This window comes from Felis catus, chromosome D1 (genome assembly GCF_018350175.1).
Source record: "Felis catus isolate Fca126 chromosome D1, F.catus_Fca126_mat1.0, whole genome shotgun sequence".
NCBI classification, from domain to species: Eukaryota; Metazoa; Chordata; class Mammalia; order Carnivora; family Felidae; genus Felis; species Felis catus.
This window is the reverse complement of record NC_058377.1, coordinates 90,063,637-90,091,538: the sequence shown is the minus strand read 5'-3', so window position 1 is coordinate 90,091,538 and position 27,902 is coordinate 90,063,637. Positions and strand designations below refer to the sequence as shown.

The following is a 27,902-nucleotide window of genomic DNA, read 5'->3' as shown; positions in this document are numbered from 1 at the left end:
CCCCGCCCGATCCCCGCCCCTCGCTGCCCAGGGCAAGCAGAGAAGGCGGAAGTAGGGGCGTCCGCGGCTGAGGCCGGGGCTCCGGGCGGCCCGGGGTCGCGGCCGAAGAGGCCTTCGGGTGGAGAGATTCGCGTGCAGGCAGTCTCAGCTCGGAGTGAGGAGTCTTGGCGGAGTGGAGTCGTGCGGCCGGGTGGAGTCGGCGGCCCAGCGGACGGGAGCGGTGAGTCTTTCTCGGACGTCTCCTCCCAGTGGCCGCGGCCTCTCTTCCCAGAGGTTGCCGACGCCGCCCCCTCTCCCGTTTCTCACTGGTTGGGGTCGCCGCGCCCTATCCTCTTGCTTCCCCGAGGTTAGGGAGGCCGCCCTTTGTCCCCTCGCTCCCCAGAGGTAGGGGAGGCCGCTCTCTGTCCCCTCGCCGCCCCCTCTCCACTCACCTCTGCTCCCCCTGCTTGTGGGGGCCTCGTCATTCCATCTTCCGACGGGAATCCCGTGCCCCCTTCCTTAGCCCTACCTCTCTGCACCCGGCGTATTCCCCTTCCCAGAAAAGGACATCGCCTCCTGGATTTTCCCGTCCCTCCGAGTTGTTACCAGCTTTTTTAAAAAGGGGGGTGGGGGGGACCTTTTAAGTTCCCACCGTTTTCTGTCACTGTCATGGGAAAGCTGTTTTCAGGTTCCCTGTTGAACTCGATAGACATCCCAGGCAGAAAGTAAAAGAAAAAAAAAAAAAAAGGTTCAGATGACACGAATGTTTTCTCCCCCGCCCCTGCATTCGGCAATGGTAGCGATTGTTCAAGACGCGGGGTTGATAAAGCTGTTCCTAGTATTTGGTTTTAGGGGAACTCCAGTTAAGAGCTAGGACTGTCTTGAATGTGAACAGAAAGCACCTAAAGTATGAGCGGCTTGAATGTATAGCCTTGGCGTGTTTCTCCGGAGAACTTGTTACTAATGTCTTGCTACACGGGCGTAGAAACGAGAAAAACTTGTAAAGAAAATCTGAATGTTGGCCTTGTGAACCTGACCACTGCCATATTATCCGCTCCCCTGTGATTACTGGGGAAGATAGAAGAGGTTTTTCTGATTTTGAGGTTGGGGTGGCCTTTTTGCGATTCAAGGAAGGAATGTGTGTGTGTTTCATTCAGGCACTGGTTGCCCTTATCATGAGCAGGGTGTCAGTCTTCATTCATTGTATTCTCAGTAGGTCAGAAGTGTAAGGGCGAGGTCTTTGCAGTTTGGGCTACTTTGATTTCAAAAGAAGTTGTTCAAATCCTTGCCTCCAGAAGGAAAATCGTTAGTGCCTAGGAAGGGGAATCCCTCTTGAATTTATATTCAAAATTAAGACGTAACGGTGGACTATTTTGCAGCACTTCTTGGTCATTGCAGGACATTTAGCAAGTCTTTGCATTTTAGGAATAGATTTTAAAGAGGTGGTGAATAGTTCTGTTTCTGAAGCTAGTAGCTGATTAAAGGTACTTGCTCAGTATTTTGCTTTGTATCATTTTACTTCATAGGAGTTCTGTATTTCGCCATGAATGAATTTTCCATTGACTTAAAATGGACCGATTCGAGACCTACCATGTTGATTTCTTTATCTTAGAACCTTTCTCCTTAGCACCTGTTGATCTTAGAGGAGCACATTTTTGTGCATCACCATACTACACCTGTCCCTTGCCTAAGATATTTAACAGTATACTCTTTGGATTATAATATATACCCAGATACCATGGATGTAAGCCATGATTTATGACAAGGCCGTTTTCAATATTTATTCACTTTGCAGTAAAAATAAGTGGTTGCATCCCACAATATTTAATTAAGGCAGTGCTTTGTCAAAAGTTCAGAAATAATAGAAGTAAAAATCAGTGAATCACTGAAGTAGTAACTGGTAAAATTTATTGTACACACCAAAATACTTCTGCAAACTAGGAGCAGCCAAACCAAAACATGGAATGAGGCCCAGGATATTGTTATAAAGCAGCTTACATAGTGAGAAGGCCATGACTGTGTATTCCTAACAGTAATTGGTTATAATATTAGAATTTTTTTTAATGCTAGGGAATTGGTCAGTGGATGCTTCGTATGAATGTTGGGAAATAATTCAAGTATTACCTGTAACTTACTAGCAAGTTACTTAACCCTTTTATGCTCCATAGTTTCCACTTTGATAAAATGGGGACAATAAAATTATTAAATAAAATTACTGTATAGAGCTGCACATAATAACTCATTCTTTCAGGCACAGTTCAAGTGCCTTGCACATATAATGCATTTAATCCGCAGTAATTCTGAGGTGGATTCTGTTATTATCCCCATTTATAGATGAGGAAACTGAAGCATAGAATGTTACCTAACTTGTTCAGGTCATACATCAAATGATGGAGAAGAGAGTGAAACCCAGATCGTTAAATTCCACGACCTAAGCTTCTCATCACTTCACACACTGTCTCTCTAGCCAGAACAGTGCCTCCTCCTTTGTAGATCTTTTTGAGAAGAAGAAAAAGGTATCTGTAGTCGTAAAAAGATGCAGGATTACTGTCTTAACCCAGTGTTTGGCATAGTGGCAGCCAGGATTTTCATAGGAGAATGAAGCAGGCAGGGGGATAATTGTCTACCATATTGACTAGAGGCTTACAGTAGTTTCTAGAACTATAGCATATGTTAGCAGTTTCCCTCAGGCGTAATTATCTACAACAGAGACTTGGTTACATAGGCTGTGAGTTGCTTTTAGACATTAGCTTATACTTCATAAATACTATAATGGTTTAGAATTTAAAGGTTTCCCACCTACTCATGAAAGCAATAGTTTTCCTTAGGCAGATGAAACCTCACGTGTTTTTCCAGTCATTGATAATGAGACACAGTCACTTGATCTGACTGAAGGCAGAAGGACATACACGTATATATTTTTAATTCCATTCTTTCTACGTAATAGAAATCCCCACACTGAATATTTAGAAATACTTGGAGAATTTTAAATCTAGAAGAAACCAAGATCCAAATTGTTAGGTTGCCCCAAATCACGCATCTAGTAGGGCAGGTGATCACTTGATTCCTTGTTTAGTGCTCTTCCTTGCAGTGCTTGCTTGGTCACACCATGCTCTTCGGTTTAGGATACTTGAAGGAACTTCCGTAGCATAATTCAGTTCTTCAGTACATGCTTAATGAATACCGATTATGTGAAAGATCTTGTGCTAAGTACTGAGGATATAGAAATTCTTGACTTCAGTGACAGGAAACAGACATATAAGCAGATAATTATGATAGAGCTAAGCTTTACAGTTGAGGTGCTTCTCTTCTGTTAACTTTGTATCCTCTCTTTCTCCTAGATCATGGACTCCTTAGCTCATTATAAAATCATAGTCATGGGGCGCTTGGGTGGCTCCGTTGGTTAAGCGTCTGGCTTTGGCTCAGGTCATGATCTCATGGTTTGTGGGTTCGAGCCCCACGTCGGGCTCTGTGCTGACAGCTCGGAGCCTGGAGCCTGCTTCGGATTCTGTGTCTCCCTCTCTCTGTGACCCTCCCCTGCTCGCACTCTGTCTTTCTCAAAAATATAAAAAATAGGGGCGCCTGGGTGGCGCAGTCGGTTAAGCGTCCGACTTCAGCCAGGTCACGATCTCGCGGTCCGGGAGTTCGAGCCCCGCGTCAGGCTCTGGGCTGATGGCTCAGAGCCTGGAGCCTGTTTCCGATTCTGTGTCTCCCTCTCTCTCTGCCCCTCCCCCGTTCATGCTCTGTCTCTCTCTGTCCCAAAAATAAATAAACGTTGAAAAAAAAAAATTAAAAAAAAAAATATAAAAAATATTTTTAAAATAAGAATCGTAGTCATGAAGCAAAACTCAAAGAACTTTCAAAGTCTTCTGTGAATAACGTTAACTTAGCTAATGCATATCAACCGAAAGGTGAAGTGTACAGGTAGGCTATGGCATACGTGTGTGCCTGTGTGCACATGTTAATGCATTCTTTTCTCATTGTTCCTACAGAGCGGTTGATAATTACGTTACTATGAGTCTGCTAAACTGTGAAAACAGCTGCGGATCCAGCCAGTCTGAGAGTGACTGCTGTGCCGCCATGGCCAGCTCCTGTAGCGCTGCGGCGAAAGATGACAGTGTGAGTGGAACCGCCAGCACGGGGAACCTCTCCAACTCTTTCATGGAAGAGACCCAGGGGTATGACGTGGAGTTTGACCCGCCCCTGGAGAGCAAGTATGAGTGCCCCATCTGCCTGATGGCTCTCCGGGAGGCAGTGCAGACACCGTGCGGCCACAGGTTCTGCAGAGCTTGCATCATCAAATCAATAAGGTACGTAAGTGTCAGAGCCATGTCCTGTAACGGAGCCAAGCACAGACAACATTATCACCTAGAACACAGGCCCTTCTGGGGCTAGTCTTACACATAACAAGTTACTTAGGGAAAAGAACACTGGACAGCAAGTGGAGCAATTTAGATTCTTATTTCAGTTTCTCCTGCGGTGGGAAAAGTAACTGCTGTCTTGTCCCCTCCTGACCCTCAGGTAAATAAACAGGTAAATCAGCCACTTCTACTTAAAACACTTCTGTTGCACACTAGGAGGTGAGTCTCTATGCTCTAAGAAAATAATATAAAATAAATGTACCTTAGGGGCACCTGGCTGGCTCAGTTGGAATGTGCAACTCTCAGTCTTGGGGTTGTGGGTTTGAGCCCCACATTGGGTGTACGGATTACTTAAAAATAAAAGCTTATAAAAAAATAAATGTACCTTAAATGACGATGCTACTAGAATCTGACAGTCTCAATCATACAAGGAATGCTACTCTTTTTTAATTTTTTTTTTTCAACGTTTTTATTTCTTTTTGGGACAGAGAGAGACAGAGCATGAACGGGGGAGGGGCAGAGAGAGAGGGAGACACAGAATCAGAAACAGGCTCCAGGCTCCGAGCCATCAGCCCAGAGCCTGATGCGGGGCTCGAACTCCCGGACCGCGAGATCGTGACCTGGCTGAAGTCGGACGCTTAACCGACTGCGCCACCCAGGCGCCCCAAGGAATGCTACTCTTAAGTGATCAGTTATTTTAGTAGCCCTGTAAACTTGTGTTACCTGGTGCCTATAGACAACTGTAAAATCACCAGTATTTTTATTTTTTATTTTTTTAAGTTTCTATTTATTTATTTGAAAGAGAGAGAGAGCAAGCACGAGCAGGGGCGGGAGGGAGGGAGGGAGGGAGGGAGGGAGGGAGGGAGGGAGGGAGGGAGAGAGAGAATCCCAAGCATGCTATGCATTGTCAGTGCAGAGCCAGACATGGGGCTCGAACTCACAAATCTCAAGTGAGATCACGACCTTAGCCCAAATCCAGGGTCAGACGCTTAACAGACTGGGAGATTCAGGCACCCATAAAATGACTACTAGTTTTAAGGAAGTATTAGTTGATGGCTGTACCTTCATAATACACCTAAAATCGAACTCCTTCTCATTGCCTCCACTGCTATTGCCAGCTGAATCACCATCAGCCATCACAGGCCTCTTGCTTCTACCCTTGCCTTCTTCCAGACTGTTCTAAACAAAACCTGGTAAAATAAGTAGGATGATGTCATCTCTGCTAAGAATATGGCATCAGGTCATCTGGGATGATAGGCTCAGTCCATTTGCTGACTGCCTCTCTGCTACGCTCCCCTTCCTTCCACCATTCATTCTGCTATTTCTTGGACATGTCAAGTGTGCTCTTGCCCTGGGGAGTTGGCTTTAACTGTTCTCTCTGCTTGGAGCCCTCTTACTTCAGCTGACTGCTTAGCTGACCCTTCCCTTCCTCCAGTGTGGCTCACATCTCACCTTCTCATAGGTACCCTGGCGACCCTATTTATACCACAGCATGCCTACCTTCCTGCACACTCCCAATGTCCCTTACCTACTTTTCTTTTTTCCTTAGCAGTTTCCATCCTCTGAAATACCAGACAATTTGTTTGTTGTCTGCTGGTTTAACTGGAAGAAGCCTCCTTAAGAGCAGAGGTTGAGATCTGTTTTATTTCTTGATATTTTTTAAGTACCAAGAACAATGGCTGACACACAGTAGGTACTCAGTAAAACATGAGTAAATCATGGTTGCTTTAACCGAATGAAGGTGTATGGGATTTCCACAGGTGATTCAAGTTCATCTCCTGAGAAATAGATACATTTTACTATAATTCAGAAGTAGATGGGAATATTTCTAGGTGACTAAGGAGTTCTATTCAGAGCAAAAATATTGGAAGAAGTGGGGGTATTTTATGTTCTTCAGTAAATATCTAGTTATATTGGTAAAATCATTCTTAAGCTGACTATTCACTAGTCTTCAAGTTTTTCTCTTTCAACTTTTAAATTAACTTTGCTATAAAACTTGAATTTGGGATAACTACATCCATATTTGGGACTTGGCTTAATTTAAGTTAGAAGGGAACATGTGGCTTGTATCACTTTTTGAAAAAGATGTGTCGGGGGCGCCTGGGTGGCGCAGTCAGTTAAGCGTCCGACTTCAGCCAGGTCACGATCTCGCGGTCCGTGAGTTCGAGCCCCGCGTCGGGCTCTGGGCTGATGGCTCAGAGCCTGGAGCCTGTTTCCGATTCTGTGTCTCCCTCTCTCTCTGCCCCTCCCCTGTTCACGCTCTGTCTCTCTCTGTCCCAAAAATAAATAAATGTTGAAAAAAAAAAATTTTAAAAAAAGATGTGTCACCCATTATTGAATTGCTAAGGTCTGTTTAGGGCAGGTTTTCTTATCCTCCTCACTTTCTGTTTTGGGCCAGAGAACTTTTGTCATGGGAAGCTATTGTAGGATGATTTAGCAGCATGCCCAGCCTCTGCTCATAGATGCTGTGGTATCTCCGTCCTCCCTAGCTCTGAGACCCAGAGTGTCTCCAGATATTGCCAAATGTCCCATAGAGGACAGAATTGTCCTGGTTGAAACCACTGGTTTAGAATATACACGAGAATGACGTTAAAGGCTCAATTTTTTGTTGTTGTTTATTATGATTTTTATCTATATTGTATGTAGGTAACAAAAATGGATTGTTGATTTTCCTATAGGTAGAAATGTATAGTATTTTACCAAGTGTCATGCATCCCAGGAAGGTAACGAATCTTTAGCAGTTTTTTAATAGCAAAATATTCATGCAAGTAGTGGGACAGTGGTCTGAAAAGGAAGTAAAACCCACAAAAGGAAGTCTGAGCCTTTTTTTTGTTTCTCTCTCCCTCTAAGTTAGAAATGACCACTTAGCTTTAACTCTAAAATTCTTAAAGAAACAGCTCTGAAATTTTTCATCTGTTATGGTCATTCAAGGAATCAAAATACATCTCAGTCCAATTCCATTTCCATTCGGAGTGATTGCTAATGCTGTGGACAGTGGTTTCCAGTTTACTCTGTAAGATTGTTCTTACTTTCTTTTAGTTATCCATCACTTAGGTTTGGGGCACGTATTTATTTCCTTTTTTTTTTTTTTTAATGTTTTTATTTAATTTTGAGAGAGAGCATGTGCGCAGGAGCAGGGGAGGGGCGGAGAGAGAGGGGGCAGGGGATATGAAGCAGGCTCTGTGCTGGCAGCAGACAGCCCAATGTGGTGCTCAAATTCACAAACTGTGAGATCACGACCTGAGCCAAAGTCAGACTCTCAACCAGCTGAGCCACCCAGGCGCCCCTGAGCATCTATTTCTATGCTTGTCAGAAAGTATTTGATAATGTAGTAACAGTATGCATTCTGAGACAGGTTCCATAAAGACCATGCTTCTCACGTTTACTGCTTCTAAGACATTTGACAGCAGACCCCATTTTTTAGCAGTTTTTTACCTGCCAAAGCAATTAGTGCTATCGGTTTATACATAGGAGCTGCTTAACAAATTTTTGAGTGATTGTCTAGCCTCCCCAACCTGCCACATTTTGTCAGTTAAAGGTTGAGACATCTCAGAAAGTTAAAAGGGAGTGACAGACGACCAAGCTTCCTGGGGATGGCTTTTCCATCATAAGATCGAATAAACCACTGGGAATCAGGACATAGAGGTTCTCTAACTTGTACCTTGAACATAAAGGAAAGCTTCTGTTGCCTGTGAGCCAGAGGATTGTTCAGAGTAAATCTAAAAATGTGGTCCGGTTAGGGGTACTGCTAATTGGTTTAACTTTTACTTGTAACCGAGCAACACATTGTGGACATGTTGGCACGTGAGCAGCACATCGAGCTCTGTCTCACTAGTACCCGGTACGGCTGCTGACAGAACAGGAACCTGCCAGACCGCCAAAATTCCCACCCTGAACTCTCATTTCAGCTCATGCCAGTCAAAATAAGGTTTCATTCAAGTATTTTTTCTCATTTTTTACTGAAAATCTATCCCCAAATCTAAAATCCCATAGTTTTTGATAGGTAATCAAAATTGGTGCTACTTGTATTCATTTCAGTGAAGGACAATTGTTGAACTGTCCACCGAAAGACAGTTTATTTTGGTGATATGCAATATAAGGTATTAAATTATTTTCCATAGGAAATAGTAAGTGGAGAGTGTGTATGTGGCAAATGAAAGTTTGTGGGTTGTGTTTTCTTTTTTTTAGTCCTTTTAAATTTATTCAAGTTGTTAACATAAATTTTGTGTTTTCTAACGTTAACATTTGTTTAAATCTAATAAATGTATGTATCTTACTTGTTTTCTTTTAGGGATGCAGGTCACAAATGTCCAGTTGACAATGAAATACTGCTGGAAAATCAACTATTTCCTGACAATTTTGCAAAACGAGAGATTCTTTCTCTGATGGTGAAATGTCCAAATGAAGGTTGTTTGCACAAGATGGAACTGAGGCATCTTGAGGTATTAAAAATTATTTTCTAGCAGTTAGCGTATATGCAAGGCAGTTCCTAGAGAATAGGCACTTTGCTGTGTCCCATCTGTGCCTAGCATATAGTGATTGGTTAATAAATTTTTGCTTATTATCCCGATTCTCTTATAATTGAGTATAAATATAATTAGAAACCATAAATTTTTAATGACCTTTTTTTAAAATTTAGTTAATTTTTAAAATTTACGTCCAAGTTAGCTAGCATATAGTGTGACAGTGATTTCAGGAGTAGATTCCTTAATGCCCCTTACCCGTTTAGCCCATCCCCCTCCCACAGCCCCTCCAGTAACTGTCTGTTCTCCATATTTAAGAGTCTCTTATGTTTTGTCTCCCTCCCTGTTTTTATATTATTTTTCCTTCCCTTCCCTTATGTTCATCTGTTTTGTATGGTAAAGTCACCATATGAGTGAAGTCATATGATAGTTGTTTTTCTTTGACTGACTAATTTTGCTTAGCATAATACCCTCTAGTTCCATCCACGTAGTTGCAAATGGCAAGATTTCATTCTTTTTGATTGCTGAGTAATACTCCATTGTATATACACCATATCATCTTTATCCATTCATCCATTGATGGACATTTGGGCTTCTTCCATACTTTGGCTATTGTTGATAGTGCTGCTATAAACATTGGGGTGCATGTACCCCTTCGAAACAGCACACCTGTATCCCTTGGATAAGTGCTTAGTAATGCAGTTGCTGGGTCATAGGGTAGTTCTATTTTTAATTTTTTGAGGAACCTCCATACTGTTTTCCAGAGTGGCTGCACCAGCTTGCATTCCCACCAGCAGTGCAAGAGATCTTCTTTCTCCACATCCTCACCAACATATGTTGTTGCCCAAGTTGTTAATATTAGCCATTCTGACAGGTGTGAGGCAGTATCTCATGGTTTTGATTTGTATTTCCCTGATGATGAGTGATGTTGAGCATTTTTTCATGTGTCGGTTGGCTATCTGGATGTCTTCTTTGGAGAAGTGTCTATTCATGTCTTTTGCCCATTTCTTCACTGGATTATTTGTTTTTTGGGTGTTGAGTTTGATAAGTTCTTTATAGATTTTGGATACTAACCCTTTATCTGATACGTCGTTTGCAAATATCTTCTCCCATTCCATCGGTTGCCTTTTAGTTTTGCTGATTGTTTCCTTCGCTGTGGAGAAGCTTTTTATTTTGATGAGGTCCCAGTAGTTCATTTTTGCTTTTGTTTCCCTTGCCTCTGGAGACGTGTTGAGTAAGAAGTTGCTGCAGCCAAGATCAAAGAGGTTTTTGCCTGCTTTCTCTTCAAGGATTTGGATGGCTTCCTGTCTTACATTGAGGTCTTTCATCCATTTTGAGTCTATTTTTGTGTATGGTGTAAGAAGTGGTCCAGGTTCATTGTTCTGCATGTTGCTGTCCAGTTTTCCCAGCACCACTTGCTAAAGAGGCTGTCTTTATTCCATTGGATATTCTTTCCTGCTTTGTCAAAGATTAGTTGGCCGTACGTTTGTGGGTCCATTTCTGGGTTCTCTATTCTGTTCCATTGATCTGAGTGTCTGTTTTTGTGCCAGTACCGTATTGTCTTGATGATTACAGCTTTGTAAAACAACGTGAAGTCGTCTTTTTTTTTTTTTTTTTTTAATGTTTATTTATTTTGAGAGAGAGAGAGACTGATCATGCACGCATGAGCAGGGGAGGGTCAGAGAGAGAGAGGGAGAGAGAGAATCCCAGGCAGGCTTACCACTGTCAGTGCAGAGCCCTATGCGGGGCTTGATCCCACAACAATGAGAGCATGACCTGAGCCAAAATCAAGAGTCAGGCGCACAACTGACTAAGCCACCCAGGTGCCCCGAAACCATAAATTTCTTATTCCATTTCCTGTGGCTTTGCCCCAGTGATAATAAGAAAGTCAGGGGTGCTTGGGTGGCTCAGTTGGTTAAGCATCTGACTCTTGGTTTCGGTTCATGTCATGATCTCGCAGTTTCATGGGTTTGAGCCCCAAGTCAGGCTCTCTCCCTCTCTCTGCTCTTCCTCCACTTTGCACTGTCCCTCTCTCAAAATAAATAAACTTAAAAAAAAAAAATCTAGGATAATCTTATTAAAAGAAAAATCAGTATTCTACTACAAGTTTTTTAGGTGAACATTATCTGCAGTAAAACTGAGGAGCATAACAATTTTTTTATTTAATTTTTTTAAATGTTTATTTTTGAGAGAGAGAGAGGGAGAGGGAGACTGTGAGCAGGGGCAGGGTAGAGAGAGGAAGGAGACAATCCGAAGCAGGCTCCAGACTGTGAGCAGTCAGCACAGAGCCCGTCGCGGGGCTCGAACCCACAAACCGATCATGACGTGAGCCGAAGTCAGACACTCAACCAACTGAGCCACCCAGGTGCCCCAACACATATTAATATATTAACTTATATTTGAAATGCACATATAATCAGCAACATCCAAAATATGTCTTGGGGCACATGGGTGGCTCAGTGAGTTAAACGTTGGACTTCAGCTCAGATCATGATCTCTCGGTTTGTGGGTTCGGGCCCCGTGTCGGGCTCAGGAAACTGAAATCAGAACCTGAGCCAAGATTAAGAGATGGGTACTTAACCCACTGAGCTTCGAAGGTGACCCAAAAGCATTTGCTTTTAAATTAAGTCAGTTCTTAGCTTAGTTATTTTATAAGAAATTAAATATAGCTTATGTTCTATTTGAGATTAAGTGTTTAAAACATATTTGTAACTTGCCCCCCCCCATAATTAGTTCCTTTTGAAGGAATGGTCCTTTTGACACAATATTCAATTGATCATCAGAAAATCTGACTTCTTTCCCTAATTGGATAGTTTTATTCAAGTTCAGTTGCCTAATTGGATCCTTTTTGTTCAGGTTCAATTGTGAACTTGAGAATTCACATTCTTTGTATAAATAATTCACAACCGTTATTTTTAAATTCTTTAAGGCCTTTATATGGTGTGTGTTAAAGCAGTCTCGGTAGCCATTTCTATAAAAGAGAACAGTACATTTTTGGAAGAGATTATTTTAGGAAATTTCAAAAGATTGGCAAATATTAATCAATTATTTCTTTCTTATTATAGGATCACCAAGCACATTGTGAATTTGCTCTTATGAATTGTCCTCAGTGCCAGCGTCCCTTCCAAAAATGCCAACTTAATATTCACATTCTCAAGGAGTGTCCAAGGAGACAGGTTTCTTGTGTAAACTGTGCTGCATTGATGGCATTTGAAGATAAAGAGGCACGTACCAGCTTGGATTTGTTAATTTCCCTACTTCTTAAAAAAAAATGTTAATGTACATTTGAGGGTAAGAGATGAAGATGTTACTCCAAATCCGGGTCTCTGTGATCATGTGTGGGAAGCTTGATGTTTAAGAAAGAAGGTTCAGTAAACCAGTTAAGTAAGTGTAGGGTTTATACTTGTATATCTTTCTTAGAAAACATTGTTTATACGACGTAACCACTATAGTAGATCTGTGAGTAACACAAGCTTCTAGGAAAGACTTGCTAATCTACTTTCCTATGTGATATGTTTTTTTAATGACCAGTCTTGGATTAGAGACAAACAAGTAGAATGATGACTTTATCAGACTCACACTTTTCACTTTGAAAAGAATGGGTTGTTAAAACCTTTAGGGAGAATAAATTAAATTCCACAAAGTGTGTTCCTTTGGTGATAATTCATCGAGCTGTACACATGTAATGAATTCACTTTTCTGTACATGTTACACTTCAATTAAAATGTGTATCTTTAAAAAGAAACTTCATGGTGCTTGACCACACCGTAACCATAGAACAGTTTTCCATTCAGAAACTGAGATGGGGAGAGGTTAAGTAATTTTATGTTAGTGTAGTCCGTGGCAAAGCTAGCACTGAGATCCTAGAACTGGATCCCTGTCTTATGCCTTTACTGAAATAACCTACTTCTAATTTATGTCTTTTTTTATAACTAATAAGATACTTCTTTAAACTTTATTTCTTATAAATTCATCTTGGTAATTTTTCCTACTTTCTTAGAAGATCAAGCATATTCATTAGGTTGATGAAATACTAAAAAAAGTCTGCTAACTTGCTAAAAATGTAGAAAGGTTTGAGGCATAATGAGAGCAAATTGATGTCTCTCTAAACTTCAGTAAATTAAATGGACTTAAACTGGAAGCTTAATGATTTCTCGGCATATCGACTGAACAGATCTATTGTATTCTGGAACACAGAGCTGTCCGTCTGGAGCACATGAGAACCTGGGCACTAAAGCCTCTTGCCCTAATAATACTTGTCTTCTTTTACCCTTCTTGAAAAGAGTTTTACCTAAGTCATCATGCAGCTATTTGAAATTTTTGGAAGGGGGCCTTTGGAGACTCCTAGTATTGGTAAATTTTGTCCAAACTAGTCATAGATGCTGTGCCTCGGTTCAAAAGTGGTGTAGAAGATTCTCTTATGTGTACTCATACTCTGTTAAAGAGCTGGAAGGCAAGATGGATCTCTCATTACTCCACTGGCAGAGGGAGGGCAAATAACCTTTGTATATCATTCTTACATTTTTGTTTTGCACAAACTGAGGTCCTTAGTTTGTTTATAGTGAAAGAATTAGTTTTTATAAAAATAGACTGTTCTTTTTCAAATTTTCTCATGCTTTTTACATATTTTTTTAATAAAATTTAGATCCACGACCAGAACTGTCCTTTGGCAAATGTCATCTGTGAATACTGCAATACCATGCTCATCAGAGAACAGGTATAATGATTCCCTTTCCTAAGTTAATATTTCCATCAGATGAAGTAAACAAGTTAGGTTTTCAATTAAAAATTTAAGTCAGTAAAGCACAATGAATATAGGTTGAAGAAGTATTAAAACTGAAAAAATTTTCATGTAAACTAATATAGTACTTTCAGAAAGAACAAAATATTCAGCTGTAAGTACTTAAAATTCCTGTCATTAACATAATACCCATGTTTATGTGTTTTCTTAAAAATTCCCACCAAACCCAGGTACTTGTCAGGTAAAAATAAAAAAATCTCCATGTAAAGAAAGAAAACTCTTTGAGAAATACATATTTGTACGCTGTGAAATAAGGATCTTGGGTCTGCAGAGAGAACAGAGAGAAAGAGTGAGAGAACAGTGAAATAGAAGAAAGCAGACCTGGTCAGTAGCAGAGCACTACTTGTAGCTGTAGGCCCTGAGAAATGTTGGGACATTTTGAGATTTCCAGGATTGGTAGCGCCTCTGTCATTTGTGCTATAGGTCACTAATGGCCATCATCAGAAGTAGTAGTTATAGTAGAACGCTGTACATTTGTATTAATAGAGAAAGGAAAATTCCATCTGAGTAGTATCTTTTGACATTTGGGGAGTTTACCCACAAAATATGAATAGTAGTCACTAAATATTTACACACCCATGAAATCTGCAAACCCAAAGATCATAATTGATTACCTTACTAAGTAGCAGCAAGCAAACCAAGTTTAGTCAGTTGACTAAACTTTTCCATTTGTTTTTTAACAGTCTTTTAGTTTCTTTCCCAACAAAGCCTTAATTTGAAGGTGTTAAACTTCTTTTTGCTTATGAAGTCTCACCTCCTTAGTTTTTGTTTTCTCTGTTTTAATATTTAATATGTATCACATATTAAACCCAGTAAAAATAAAACAATGTAGGAAAAAACTCTAGCTTAAGAGAGAAAACCTAGGTTTTGATTTTGGCTGTGCCACTAACCTGCCCACTGATCTCTGACGAGAAAGTTGACCTTCTAGATCAGGAATCAGCAAACCAACACACCAGCCAGTCTGGCCTACTGCTCGTTTTTGTAAATACATTTTATTGGAACACAGCCATGCCCGTGTGTCTGTGTGTTGTATATGGCTAGTGTACCACAATGGTAAGTTGAGTTGAGTACTTGGGACAGAAACCATAAGGCCCACAACGCTGAAAATATTTATTATGCGTCTCATTACGCAACATTTTGTAGACTGCTGTCCTAGACTATACAACATGAAGGATTGGAGTAAGTGGTCTCAAAGGTCATTTCTGATTGAAGTATCTATGAGGAGAGCCAAACTAAATTTCTAAACGGAATTTGGTACCACTTTCAAGGAACATAATTTTGCATAATGAGTGTCACCTTGAAGAATGTGTTTTAGAGTCCCCGAGTCAAAGGCTGTGACTTTCTTTAGAACTGTTATTAATGTGCTTTAAAATACCTTCTAACATCTGCATCTTCCCATGGTAATCAAGGCATGCCCTGGTTAAAAAAAAGTAAGAGGACATATGAGACAGTCATGAGGGAAATAATGGGTGCAGCCAGTGGTGTCAGTGCATGGTCCCTATTAGCTGGTCCATGCAGTTAACTGGTCCCTATTAAATGGCCTGGACCACAGCAGTCCTTGAGTTTGCAGTTGTAGTTGACATCAGAAGAAGTTTTTTCTCTGAAGTGTCCCTAGAGGGCGTTAGTTTCCCAGCAATAGAAACAAACTCGTTATCTGGAATTTTGAGCGATTTGGGGGGATGGTATGAGATGTTGCTATTTCCTTTCTCTGTGACTTTGGAAGTAAATACTAATCTTTGTGGGCTACACGCTTTCTGTTGTAACCACTCAACTCTGCATTATGCAAAAGCATCCATAGACAATACATGATTCTGTTTAGATGAAATGTAAATCTTTATTTCAAATGTGATCTCATCAAACTAGAACATGATATGCAAGGAAAACCATTTTTTAACCTTTGTTTTGATTTTCAGATGCCTAATCATTACGACCTGGACTGTCCTACAGCCCCAATTCCATGCACATTCAGTACTTTTGGTTGCCATGTAAAGGTAAAGCTTGTTTTTTCTTCTTTAATTATTGAATACCGATGAAGAAAATTCTGTTACATAGTGGATTTGAGAGTACCAGTGGACAGGGAGATGACTGGCATGCACTGTTGTATGAGTTTGGAGCTCCAAACAGAAACTGGGACTCAGGATATTGATGGGATGCCTGATGGTGATGGAAGGTGCGATTGAGATCATAGAGTGAGTGTGTACAGGAAGGAGAAGCAGACCGTCATAGGAGTCGTGAACAAACCGTATTAGAAATTGAAGGAGATGGTATGGTTATGTTCTCCAAAAAATTAGTTTCAAGACTAATGATCAGTTGTGTCATGTTTGAGATCGATGATTATTGTAAGTCATTCTTTCTGGAGAGTACAACTATGTTTTTGCTTTTCCATTATACTTTTTTGTCTGACTTTTTTACAATAAGCATGCATTTAGTAATTTTAAGAATAAAAAGAAGAGGGCCGCCTGGGTGGCTCAGTCAGTTAAGCCTCGACTCTTGGTTTCAGATCACAATCTCGTGGTTTTGTGAATTCAAGTCCAGCGTCAGGCTCTGTGCTAGCAGCACGGAGCCTGCTTGGGATTCTCTCTCTCCGTCTCTCTGCCCCTCCCCACTCGCACTTCTCTGTCTCTCTCAAAATAAATAAACTTAAAAAAAAAAAGAGGAAATGATATATGCCGAGATTACATTTCGTGAGAGGATTCTGTATGTGTGCGTAGAGAAAAAGACTTAAAGGAAATGTATCAAAATGTTAATGGTAGTTAGGTGAGATAATAGGGAACTTTCATCTTGGTCGTCTATATTTTGTTTTTCTATAATACACACAAATTGCTTTTATAATAAAAGTTACCATAAGTATTTTTTCATGTAACAGGATGTTCTTGACAACCTAAGAAGAGTGTGGAGACACGGAAGATTATACTTTGCAGTAGATTTATAAAATGAATGACTTGGGGACAGTGCAGACGGACTGCTCTTGGTCGTAAAAGAAAGAGGGAGAAAATGGTATTAGCTAAAGAGAGACGTGAGATCAATAGAGAGGTGTGCCTTTTTTTCAGTAGGAAAGACTAATTGGAGGGAAGGGTCAGGGGGAGAGAATGAAGATAAAGGAAAAGGGGGATGACTGAGCAAAACCTCTGAGGTGTTGAAAATGCGAGTGCCAGCAAGAGCCCAGGTGAAGCATTAACGTTGGACAAGCAGAGCGTCGTCTCTGAGTCAGATGAAGGGGTAGGGATCCTGATACTTCCGTAGGTGGGAGGGAGGTTTATCTGAGTGAAAGGTGAGAGTATTTGGCACATAGCCTCACTTTTCCAGTGGATGAATAGATAAGATCGTCTCACTAGGTCAAGAATTTGTTGAAGAAGATGGTAGGGGACTGAGGGAAGTGATGACATGACTTAAAAACCTTTTATTTGGCTTGGCTAGGTCCCTTCCTAGTCCTCACAGTATCTAGTCCCAACCTAAGGCTTGTGCTTGGTTTTTAGATGCAGAGGAATCACTTGGCACGCCACCTGCAAGAGAATACCCAGTCGCACATGAGAATGTTGGCCCAGGCTGTTCAGAGTTTAAGCCTTGCGTTACCTCCTGTACCTCAGTGTGATATGCCTCCATACGATTCTTCCTCTGCGTCCCGGGTTTCCACTGGGTGTCACCCAGAGGTCCAGAATTTCCAAGAAACCATTCAGCAGTTAGAGGGTCGCCTTGTAAGACAAGACCATCAAATCCGAGAGCTAATTGCTAAAATGGAAACTCAGAGCATGTACGTAAGTGAGCTCAAACAAACGATTCGAACCCTTGAGGACAAAGTTGTTGAAATAGAAGCACAGCAGTGCAATGGGATTTACATCTGGAAGATTGGCAACTTTGGGATGCATTTGAAATCTCAAGAAGAGGAGAAACCTGTTGTCATTCATAGCCCTGGATTCTACACAGGCAAACCCGGGTACAAACTGTGCATGCGCCTGCACCTTCAGTTACCGTCGGCTCAGCGCTGTGCTAATTACATATCCCTCTTTGTGCACACAATGCAAGGAGAGTATGACAGCCACCTCCCTTGGCCCTTCCAGGGTACAATCCGCCTTACGATTCTTGATCAGTCTGAGGCACCTATAAGGCAAAACCATGAAGAGATCATGGATGCCAAACCAGAGCTGCTTGCCTTCCAGAGACCCACAATCCCACGGAACCCAAAAGGTTTTGGCTATGTGACTTTTATGCATCTGGAAGCCCTGAGACAGAGAACCTTCATTAAGGACGATACTTTATTAGTGCGCTGTGAGGTCTCTACCCGCTTTGACATGGGTAGTCTCCGGAGGGAGGGTTTTCAGCCACGAAGTACTGATTCAGGGATGTAGCATCCCTGCGTGTGTTTAAAAAAAAAAAAAAAAGCCGTCTGGAGAAAGCCGTCTTTCCTTGCCTTGTTCTCAATAATATGCAAACAAGAAAAGAAGTGGAAAGACATCGTACCCAGCAGCGAATGCTATTACTGAGGTCACTTACCGCTTCTTCCCGTTACAGATCTCGGAAGCGGTTTTTCCCTTGGAACCTACATGTTCCACAGTTTCACAAAGACTGGAGTGCCTGTGGCATATTGCAGCGGCTGTCTGTCTGTCAGTCAGTATACCTCTTTGTTGCACTTCATGGGCTTTTTTTGCTCCAGTGTGTTTTATTGTCAAAAAGCCCAGGGTTGGAGTAGTAAAGCTCAAACCTTTTAATAATAATGGACGTTCCTTAAAACTTCAGCTTATTTTTATATTATATGTAATATATTAAATTTGAGAATCACTACTGCCTTGTGCTGGTGCCAGCGAGAATTATTACTCTGGAGCTGAGTTCTCATTTATTTGACCTTCAGATTTCAGATTTCAGAGGATTTGAACCTTAATCCTTGGAAAGTTTAAGTTCTCATTTACTCCGTTTCCCCCCCACCCCCGGGGTGCGACTAAGGATATTCAGAAACTAGTTTAAACCCCAGGTATAACCTTACTTATTTAGTGCAGACATGTCTGTTGAATAATTCTTGTTTCATTCTACGTGGCTTGCATATTTCCTTGAGGCTACATGTAGCATCTTCTCCAGAGTTTCGAACGCTGAGGACCATATGGATACCAACTGCCCAGTGTTATGCCATAATTTGCCTGTTCACTGCAGATTGAATTCCACAGCCTTACGTATGTTCTCTGCTACTCACGGCTTATACGACAAGGAGATGCACATATATAATCACCAACATACAAAATATGTCATGGGGTGCCTGGGTGGCTCAGTCGGTTGGGCGTCCGACTTCAGCCCAGGTCATGATCTCACAGTTCGTGGGTTTGAGTCCCGCGTTGGGCTCTGTGCTGACGGCTCAGAGGCTGGAGCCTGTTTCAGATTCTGTGTCTCCCTGTCTCTCTCAGCCCCTCCCCCACTTGCACTCTGTCTCTCTGTCTCTCTCAAATATAAACATTAAAAAAAATTTTTTTTAAATATATCAACTAGTCAACCAACATGGCATCTCCTGGTGGTGGCAGAAGCAATCTGAGCCAGAAATTTTCAGCTCTTTTGAACACTCTCTGGGAGTTAGTTAAATGGAACAAAACTGATTTCCTAAAGGCAGAATTTCTTAATATCTGGGAGATCCTTGGAGATACCTGAGAGGTCATCAAACCAGGGTGGGAAATCCTGGTGGTTCTATCAGGACTTAGCATGAATAGGTTCTTTAGTCCAGCAGTATATACCTGAGGAGAGTCATGTGGAATGTATCAAAGTGGCTAAGTGTTCCTAATAGAGATGGTTTTTAGGCCATTTGTTGGTTAAGGCCTATAGATATAAATACGGTGAAATCTCATTCTCAGGGAGTCCCACAGCTAGTCTAGGCTCTTAGAAGACTCTGAGAGGACCCACACACTCTGCTGTTTACACAAGATTGTTTAATAATGTCTGGTCATGAGAGATGGTACTTTTGTTTAGAGAAGCCAAATCTGAGCGTTCAAGATCAGCCTTAATTTCAAGAGAAAGCCAAGAGACCTTGTCTGTGGAGCAGAATGGTTTCAGTTCCAGGCTGACCCAGCAAGTGTCATTGTGGCCTTTCCCTTTACCTGTCTGTCTGCCCCTCTCCCCCAACATTTAGACTTCCTCTCTGATGGGTTCATGTTCTAGAGTAAAAACAAAGGTCATGCAGGGATCCTGTTCCCCAGAGTTACCAACCGTACCACCTGCTCATCACCGGTTCCCAGTTTGCTTCCTTGAAGTCTGTGTCCCTCAGCCGCCGTGCCTTCCATCTAGCTCCCAGGAAGCGCTGCGGCACCACCATCTAGGTTCGAAACCCTGCACCGCTGCCCTTCTTGTGACTTTTTCAGTGAATAACTGTTGAGTTCCATTTAAGAAGTAAATGGTAGTTACTTTCATTACATAGAAAAAGCCTGAAGGAAATATACTGAACTATTTTTGAGGACTTATTTTTTTCTTTGTGCTTTCTTCATATGTTTTACATTTTCTACTGCAAACGTAACTTTTATCAGAGGGGGAAAAAAGGGGTTGCCACAAAACATTCAACCCTACCAAAAAAGGAAATGCTATTTAAAAGCTTCCTGGTCAAATTTCTATAAAAAGCATGGTTGTGCTTTAGGTTCTGAGGCCAGTCATTTCCTGCTTTGGTTATGTTATTTTTTTTCCTACTATACTTAATCCAAACAAAAACAGTTTTTGCTTGATTTCAACTTCTAGCTTCAGGTTTCTCATCTGTAAAATGAGTTGGTTTAGATGTTTCTAAGGTCCACTCCAGCCATAAAATTCTGTTTTAAGAAATTAAGTTGTAACCAGCAGAGTGTTGACAATACTTACTAAAGAGTTTTGCCAGTAGGAAATGGCCTAACCTTATTTTTTGCTGACATAATATTCTACTTCAAATGTGTCCATCAGCTGGGTCTCCTCTTAATTCAAATAAGCAATTTTTTTTTTTTTTAACCCGCAAACATTTTGTAAGAAACCAGGCACTTATTTTATACTGGCCATTCATTGTGAATATAGAATAAAAGTAATGGTCAAACTGTCATTCTAAATAGAAACTTTTGTTAAGATTTCAACTCAGAATCAAGCGTGGGTTTTCAAATCCGCCCCACTCACACGTGCTGGTTTCACTCAATTGGCTCACCCAGTGTTTGCCCCATGTATTTTTATTTTATTGACCTTTTAAACATGTTTATCTTCTGACGTCATCTTGAACTTAGCGAAATTGTTTCCTCTTTTCCCAGAGGTGTCCAACCCAGTGTTGGATGAAACTTGTTGCAAGTCATATATTTTGCCGCAGGAAAACAAGTCAGGATGTCGATTGGTAGTTTGGTAGTTTTTACCGACCCTCAGCCCTTGCAGCAATGGCGGTTTCTGGCTATGCTACAGTGGGATGCAACTTTTATTGTGGGGATGAATAAAGTGAAGTAGAATGAAAGGCAAGTTTTGTTCCTCTAATACTGGATTAACATGGAGACGTTGGATGATACCTGGCAGTTTCTGTGACAGGTGTAAAATGATGTTCTCCATTACTGTTTCTGTACCAGTAAGTCTTAGATGAGGTAAGCAGGAAGAGGTGAGGAATTATGCATCCAGTTAGATTACATTCTCCATAAAGAGGAACTGTTATCCAGGGAACTGTCAATTCTCTGGTGACCAGAAAACACTTTTAATTAGTAGAGAAGTTTTTCTAACTTAAGACTTTAAAGCAATGTTCTTTACTTGTTACTCCTCATTTTTTTGGCTTGCCTCGATTAAGTCACAACTCATCATTTTATACAAAACACCATTAGGTGTTTTTTGTGATGCCTAGCTCTACAACGCCTAAGCAGTGCAGTGCCTTAAATGAAAAATGGACAATAGTCATTTGTATATTTCTTTTGGAATACATTTTTCTCTAAATTTCCCAGATTCGCATGATAAGCTTATAGTTAGCTTCACAGTTGATACCATTGCCATCTATGGAATGGGGTCAACACTTCCAAATTCCCAGTATCCAGAAAGATGATTTGATGAAATCTGGTTAGATGGATCTCTTCAGATTGTAATATTCAATTCCAGCCTTCACTTATAGTCATGCACTTGCAAGGAGAGGACTACTGGTTTCTCTAAATGTCACCTAAGCCTTTAATGCTTTAAAGCTTTTTCCTCCCCCCAAATTGTTACTATAAATTTATAAGATACTAAAAAATAATGCCAGATGGGGCATACATTTTGTAGAATGAGGAGATGTGGTGCTCTTTTTTTCTCTCTCAAAGTGCTTTCTCAGCAGGACACTAGCCCCGCCTTGAGGACAAGAGGGAAGGAGAGGCGGACTCTTCTGCTCCCTCCAGGCTTGCCGCTGAAACAGCCCTCCTGGAAGGTCAGCAAAGCACACTGCGTTGCTACTGCCCAGCGGGGTTTCTGGAAGGGAGCACCTGCTGGAGATTCCTTGCCCCTGCTGACCGATGGCATCCGCCCAGTGCTCCTGCCCATGGACTTCAGGGTCCAAGCTAAAGTCCCAACGGGGAAGAGAAAGTACGGATTCCTGTGTTACAGGAGAGAAATGCCGCTGGTCTTAGAAGCCTGTAATGACTTACTCCAGTCCTCAGGAGAGTGTAAACACTGTCACCACCGAAGTGGTGAGTGCCACTGCACAGCGCCTGGCACAAAGTACATGCTCACAGACTTTTAGTAAGGAGCAGCTAACGAAAATTCTGGTTCACGCCGGCCGATTTCTGGTAGTTTATTTGTCGCATGTAAGTTTTGGGTGGAAGTGTATAGATGGGGTTTTTTGGGTTTTTTTGTTTTTTTGTTTTTTGGTTTGCTTTTTAACCTCTGCGCTTCATGATATTTTCAAACGTTCAAAAATGTTGAATGAATTGTACAGTGAACAACCACCACCTAACCTCTACGAGTAACATTTTGGAACATTTGCTTTCTTACTTAGTGTTAATTTTAATGAGACTTCCTCAAGTTTGGTTTCTCTTTAAAAATCTAAGACAATTAGCCTCTACCGAGTCATCTTAAACTCTTCGAGGAAATGTGTGATATGTGAGCTGTAGCTAGAATTGTAGTCCTCGCTTTCAGCTCGTCTTCAACTTGGAAATCTATTATGCTGAATTTTAATCTTATTTATTTTGCCTGAAGGGATCCTTTTTATAATGGATTTATGTGAAAGTCCTCGATCAATTGTGCAGAATATTCTGATGTTATTTTCGCACTTGATAAATTATCCAATTAATTTCTCTGGTGAGAATGTAATTTGGGGCCCATTTTGCTTACACAGGGTTCCAGGATTATGTTCCCAGAGGGCTGAGGAGGCAGTGTAATTTAGCATATATACCAGTAAATTAGGAGTGAAGAGACTTCGGTGTTACTGCTGACTGACCACGGGCAAATCTGTTCTCTTTGTCTCGGTGTCTGTTTAGGTACCTGTAAAGAGGAGGATAACATTTGAAATTTGGATATTATTAAGTAATGGGTAACATTTATTAATGCTTGGATCTGTTCAGAAAGATGCTTTATGAGCCCGGGAGGCTCTTCTAAGTGTGTAACTGTATGATACGCTATGGGATGAAAGCTGACTTGAAAATGAAAGCATGGGCCGTGGTCAGAGTATCTTATCAAAAAGCCTGCTGTTGCTCAGAATTTACTATTGCTGTGGAATTTGTGAGCAGTTTTGCTAATCCACCTGGACTCAAAATAATGTGCTTTGTGAGAGGGAGTGAAGCAAAGGTGGCAGGGGGAGGCTAATCACAGAAAGACCGAAAATCAGCGTTGAGCAGGACGTATGGAAGGGCGTGTGTTAACGGCATTACCAAGATTCACTGCCACACGCCCTCCACTGCTCCCCCTCCGACCACCCCCATCACCATGCACAACACAGACAGCAAGCCCTGCTGCTGCCCCGGCTCAGCCTCTGGTGATCTCCGTCAGGATGGCGGGGGTGGCCGAGCGATAAGCAGGGTCTCTACTCCATTGGTAGATAAGTGTGACCTGTTCTTTCCAGCCCAAGGTTATGCATATAGATTCACATGTATCGCACAGAGGCACTTGGAGATTTTACAGTAGATCATGTATTAGTAGTGGTTACAAGAGTATCACCAAAACAGAGTTTCTGGAATGGCACCTTAACTGAATATTAACTTAGAAGAAAACATGCCAGGGGGCGCCTGGGTGGCTCAGTCGGTTAAGCATCTAACTTTGGCTCAGGTCATGATCTTGCAGTTCCTGAGTTTGAGACCCGTGTTGGGCTCCGTGCTGACAGCTCAGAGCCTGGAGCCTGCTTCAGATTCTGTGTTTCCCTCTCTCTCTGCCCCTCCCCTGCTTGCACTCAAAAATAAATAAACATTAAAAAATTTTTTTTGTAAAGAAGAAAACATGCCAGACTGACCTGCCTACCTGCTCCCACCTGTTGTGGATATTGTCAGCCTATATATAGCACCAACATCTTTACCAAAGGAGTACTCTTAATTAAAGTGAAATACATATATTAAAATATAACTGGTATTCTGGGTGTTTGTTTTAATAAAATAACTATACTGCTTGGATTTTTGCTTTATCTTTGTTTTATTTTGGAGACTGTAACTCACTATATTGGGAGGGAAGAATGATCCCAGGCGCTGGTTTACACATGAAATACAATTAAGGCTCCTCCAGGAAATGGTAAATGAGGATTCATTCTAGCGCTCCATTTAGGCTGTGGTTTTCTTCCTAGGGCTTTTAAAACTGCATTTTGCAAAATAAGGCTAGGCCCAAAGAGAAAACTTTCCTACAACCATCTTAGGCCCAGTGAGAAAACCAGGTAAATAGAAAGTATGAAACCAATTCCAGGCTGTGGCTGTCCCCAGCCACCCCCTTGCTGGCAGACTGTCCAGACATGGTTTTAAGCGATAGCTGCCTCTATCATATGCCAAAAAAGCATTTTCAGGAAGCTTCCTGTGGGTCAGTCCTTGTCTTTTCTAAAGGAGGCTCAATTTCCCCAAGTGGGATACGAAAGCTGGTAAAGCATGCACGTGCTTCACAAAACGCCGCCTTCATTTTTGAAGTTCCAAAAGTGAAATCCTGGTATTAATCCCAGAATAAGCCGTAAAAAAAAATTTTTTTAAACATTCCACCTCTAATTTGGGTTAGCTTCTTGACACTGACTTCTAGTCCATTCTTGTAGATGTGCTGTTACACTTGTCACATTTTTAAAATTAATTTTTGCATGGCGACCAACAGGAACCAGGATTACTTTATAAAGTGACAATTTTAATCTTTTCAGGAAATGATGCATGATCACAATAATTTTTGCTTGGTCTGGGTGGGGATTTGCACATTTTAATATAAAACGAGTCAGCAAGTCTGAGCTTCACAGAATTTATACTTCTGGCAGCTAAATAATAAAACCTTGCTGAGATGGTTTTGAAATCCTAAAAAATAATCCTCATCATTATCCCAGACTTTCTCCTGGCCGCTCCACCCTGACTGGCAGAGGTTGATTTAGAAAAAAAACAAAAAACAAAAAAAACCCAACTCTTTGTAGGAAGGTCTGGCGTGGTAATCCCAGCTCTGTTTCCCTCTGTCCAGTCCTCGAAGTGTCTAGATGCAGACAAAGCCCCATCAGCAGTGCTTAAGGAAGCTGAAGCTAACTAGTCATTCCCTTTAGAATAGTTAGGGGCTTGAAAGTAAAGTTTATTTCAAACCTAATCTGATACTCTTTTGGAGCCTTTGTGAAAAAAGAAAGCAGATTTTCTGGGTACAACTAGGGTCAGTGTTGTGCAACGGTTTTTGTTGTGTGTTTTTGTTTGCTTTTTGTTTTTGTTGTTTTGGCTCATGAACCACAGTAAATGATATAGATATATAGATAGATATAAATAATAGAGGTAAGATGAATAAATAATATGTACCCTGACTAAACTGTGACAAAAGGTATTTGAAACACTTGCTTTTATGCCATCTGATGCGTTCTGATATTTTCTGTTCTTTTTTAAATGTAGCCCCAGAACCCAGATGAGTTCATCAGAATGCAACTTGTCTTTTGAGTCAAGATCTGAGGATTTAAAATAGCCCAGATTGGAGGCCAAATTCATATGCATTCCATCTCTCTCCACCTAGTAGGGTGCTACCTGTTTGAATACAGGGGGGCTGGAGGGAGGGTGAAAAGAAGAGAGGCAGATTGCTTCCTGCTGTGTCAGAGTTACTGGCAACCATTAAGTGTCTCCTTCATCAGACTATGAGCGAGCCTTCAAGGGAAGGGCCAGCCCTTCAAAATCTCTGATATGATCCTGGCCCTCTCAAAAGAGAGTCTGTCTCCTACAGATCTCAAATGAACACAAGTTAAATTTTTTATTTAATTTTAAATGAGGGAACCAGGTGGACGTTATAACTAGCAGAATCCAAAGAACAGACACAGTCCAGGAATATTTAAATGAATGTCCAAATGGACGCAAAGCTAGCTTCTTCCTCCACTGGGGAGGGATGTCAAGTGAACCTCTCCCCACAAGATATAATTTGCGCTTCTAAAAACAAGAATTGTTTTGCATTTTCTCAGTTATCTACAGGACAGAGCTGAAAAATAGCTTCCTTAGAGTCAGAATGAAGGGTGTACTCTAGACAGGATAATGCAGCGTCTCATCAAAACACAAAATTTCCCCCACCCCTGTCCTAGTAATAATTCATTGCAACATGTGAATTGTAAGTAAATACGTCTGGAATACCTGTTCCTGTACCTAGAAGTGGACTACTCTGACAGCTGGAGTGAGGTGACAGCTGGTTGTAGCTCCTACAAAGCTCCACACTGGGAGAGTCACAAGCCAAGCAAACCCAGTTTAAGAACCACAGAGCAGTAGGGGGCAGCAAAGCTCCATCCCTAAAGATTGCAGCCTTCAGAAAGAAAGTTGTAAAATAGGAGTGACCATGGACTTTTGAGTCCATAAATCTCTCAGAGATTGTATGCAAAAAGTTGTACTTTGTGCATTTTTCTGGTAGGAGAGTCTTTTTTTTTCTCCCCACTTTAAGTCTGATGAAACTACAAAGCAATTTCCCCAAATATTGGAAATTCCATGTCCCGATTATTATAGTCACAACTTAGTTGCCAAATTAGCTTCATATTGGAAACACCTTAGGAGTTATTAGGTTGGCCCCTACAAACCTGCTGTTTTTGTAAGGTCACTAGAAGAGATGAATATTGGCAATTTGTCAAGGTTCAACTTTCATAAAGGGATTCCTGGTCATCCTCACTGTGATACAGCCAATGGGTAGAACGTCTGAGATCAATTACCGTCTTCAGGTTGAAGTTTAGGAAAATGGACTATTGGACTCCAGTCCATCCCAAGGCCTAGACGTTTAAGCCCAGCCTTTTCTGGCCACTCTGAACTGTGGCCTACCCAGGTTACTGGGGGGCTTTCTCAAAGGGTCGGATCTCTGATCAAGGGCCTCAGAGTCTCCTGGGGTGCTTGTGAAAATGCGTATCATTAGACCCCATGCCAAACCCTAGAATTAGAATGAGTAGTGGGCAAGGTAATCTGCATTCTAAATAGGCTCCCAGGTGACTCTTCAGCAAAACAAGAGAGTAAGTCATCACAGGAGACCGGAGAGAGAATGAGCTGAGGTTGGTCAGCTATATCAAAGTATAATTGTTAAAATGGTAAAATCATGGCTCTCATTCAAATATAGGATGGACACGTGTCAAAGGTTTTGTTCAGTTCATAAATTTACAACAGAACCAATAGATGGCAAAGCTGATTCCAAGAGCATTTGAGGAAAAAGAGTTGATATAATCTCCCAGGGAAAGCATTTCAAAACAAAAGAATGTTAGAATAAGATTGCTAGGTTAAAAAAAAAAAAAAAAAAAAAAAACTAGTTAATATCCTGCAGGCTAATACAACCGTAACCTTTGGGGCTATCTTTCCTACCAGATAGAAAAATACAAATTAACCCATAACTTTGCAGTATCTGGCTGTCACCAAACAATAAATAGCAAAGTCAAACACAGACATATTGTGCTAGAAAATTAAATAATCCTGGGGTGACTTAAACAATTCCCCAGTAGGACTTTGAAAGGACTTGCAGCCCAACTTTTTGCCTTATTTCCAAGTTTTAAACACTTCTTTTTTACAGTGAACGAAGACAACACAATATGAAATGTGTGGACTCCGCTCCCAGAGGAGAAGCGAGAAAATTCAGGCTAGAGCAGATCTATTCAAACACAAGAAACACTTGATTCAGAGGGAGGAGAAAACTGACTGATATTCAGAATTCACGTACAGCCTTCTTGGATTTATTTCAGACACCAGCCACAATCACTTCCTCTTGTTTTGTAAATAAAGTGTTTGGTCCTCTTTCTAGTTA

The 27,902-nt window shown here is 41.2% G+C and overlaps 1 protein-coding gene and 1 long non-coding RNA gene across 2 annotated transcripts; both read left to right on the top strand.

The window, feature by feature from the left end:
• Window positions 1-19: 19 nt before the first annotated feature.
• On the top strand, window positions 20-18,383 carry TRAF6 (TNF receptor associated factor 6). The gene is made up of 7 exons (XM_011286798.3): window positions 20-220; window positions 3,972-4,289; window positions 8,632-8,782; window positions 11,869-12,027; window positions 13,449-13,520; window positions 15,518-15,595; window positions 17,081-18,383. The coding sequence occupies exons 2-7, from the start codon at window positions 3,994-3,996 to the stop codon at window positions 17,948-17,950; spliced, it is 1,626 nt and encodes a 541-aa protein (XP_011285100.1). The 5' UTR covers window positions 20-220; window positions 3,972-3,993; the 3' UTR covers window positions 17,951-18,383.
• Window positions 18,384-18,945: 562 nt separating this feature from the next.
• Window positions 18,946-27,902, top strand: LOC123380574. The gene is made up of 2 exons (XR_006586534.1): window positions 18,946-22,324; window positions 27,672-27,902. It is a non-coding gene; the product is annotated as an uncharacterized LOC123380574 (long non-coding RNA).

Coding starts and splice junctions, on each gene's coding strand:
- TRAF6 (XM_011286798.3), top strand. CDS start 3,994: ATGAGTCTGCTAAACTGTGAAAACAGCTGCGGATCCAGCCAGTCTGAG. Junction 4,290..8,631: donor TGCATCATCAAATCAATAAG/GTACGTAAGTGT, acceptor GTTTTCTTTTAG/GGATGCAGGTCACAAATGTC. Junction 8,783..11,868: donor TGGAACTGAGGCATCTTGAG/GTATTAAAAATT, acceptor TTCTTATTATAG/GATCACCAAGCACATTGTGA.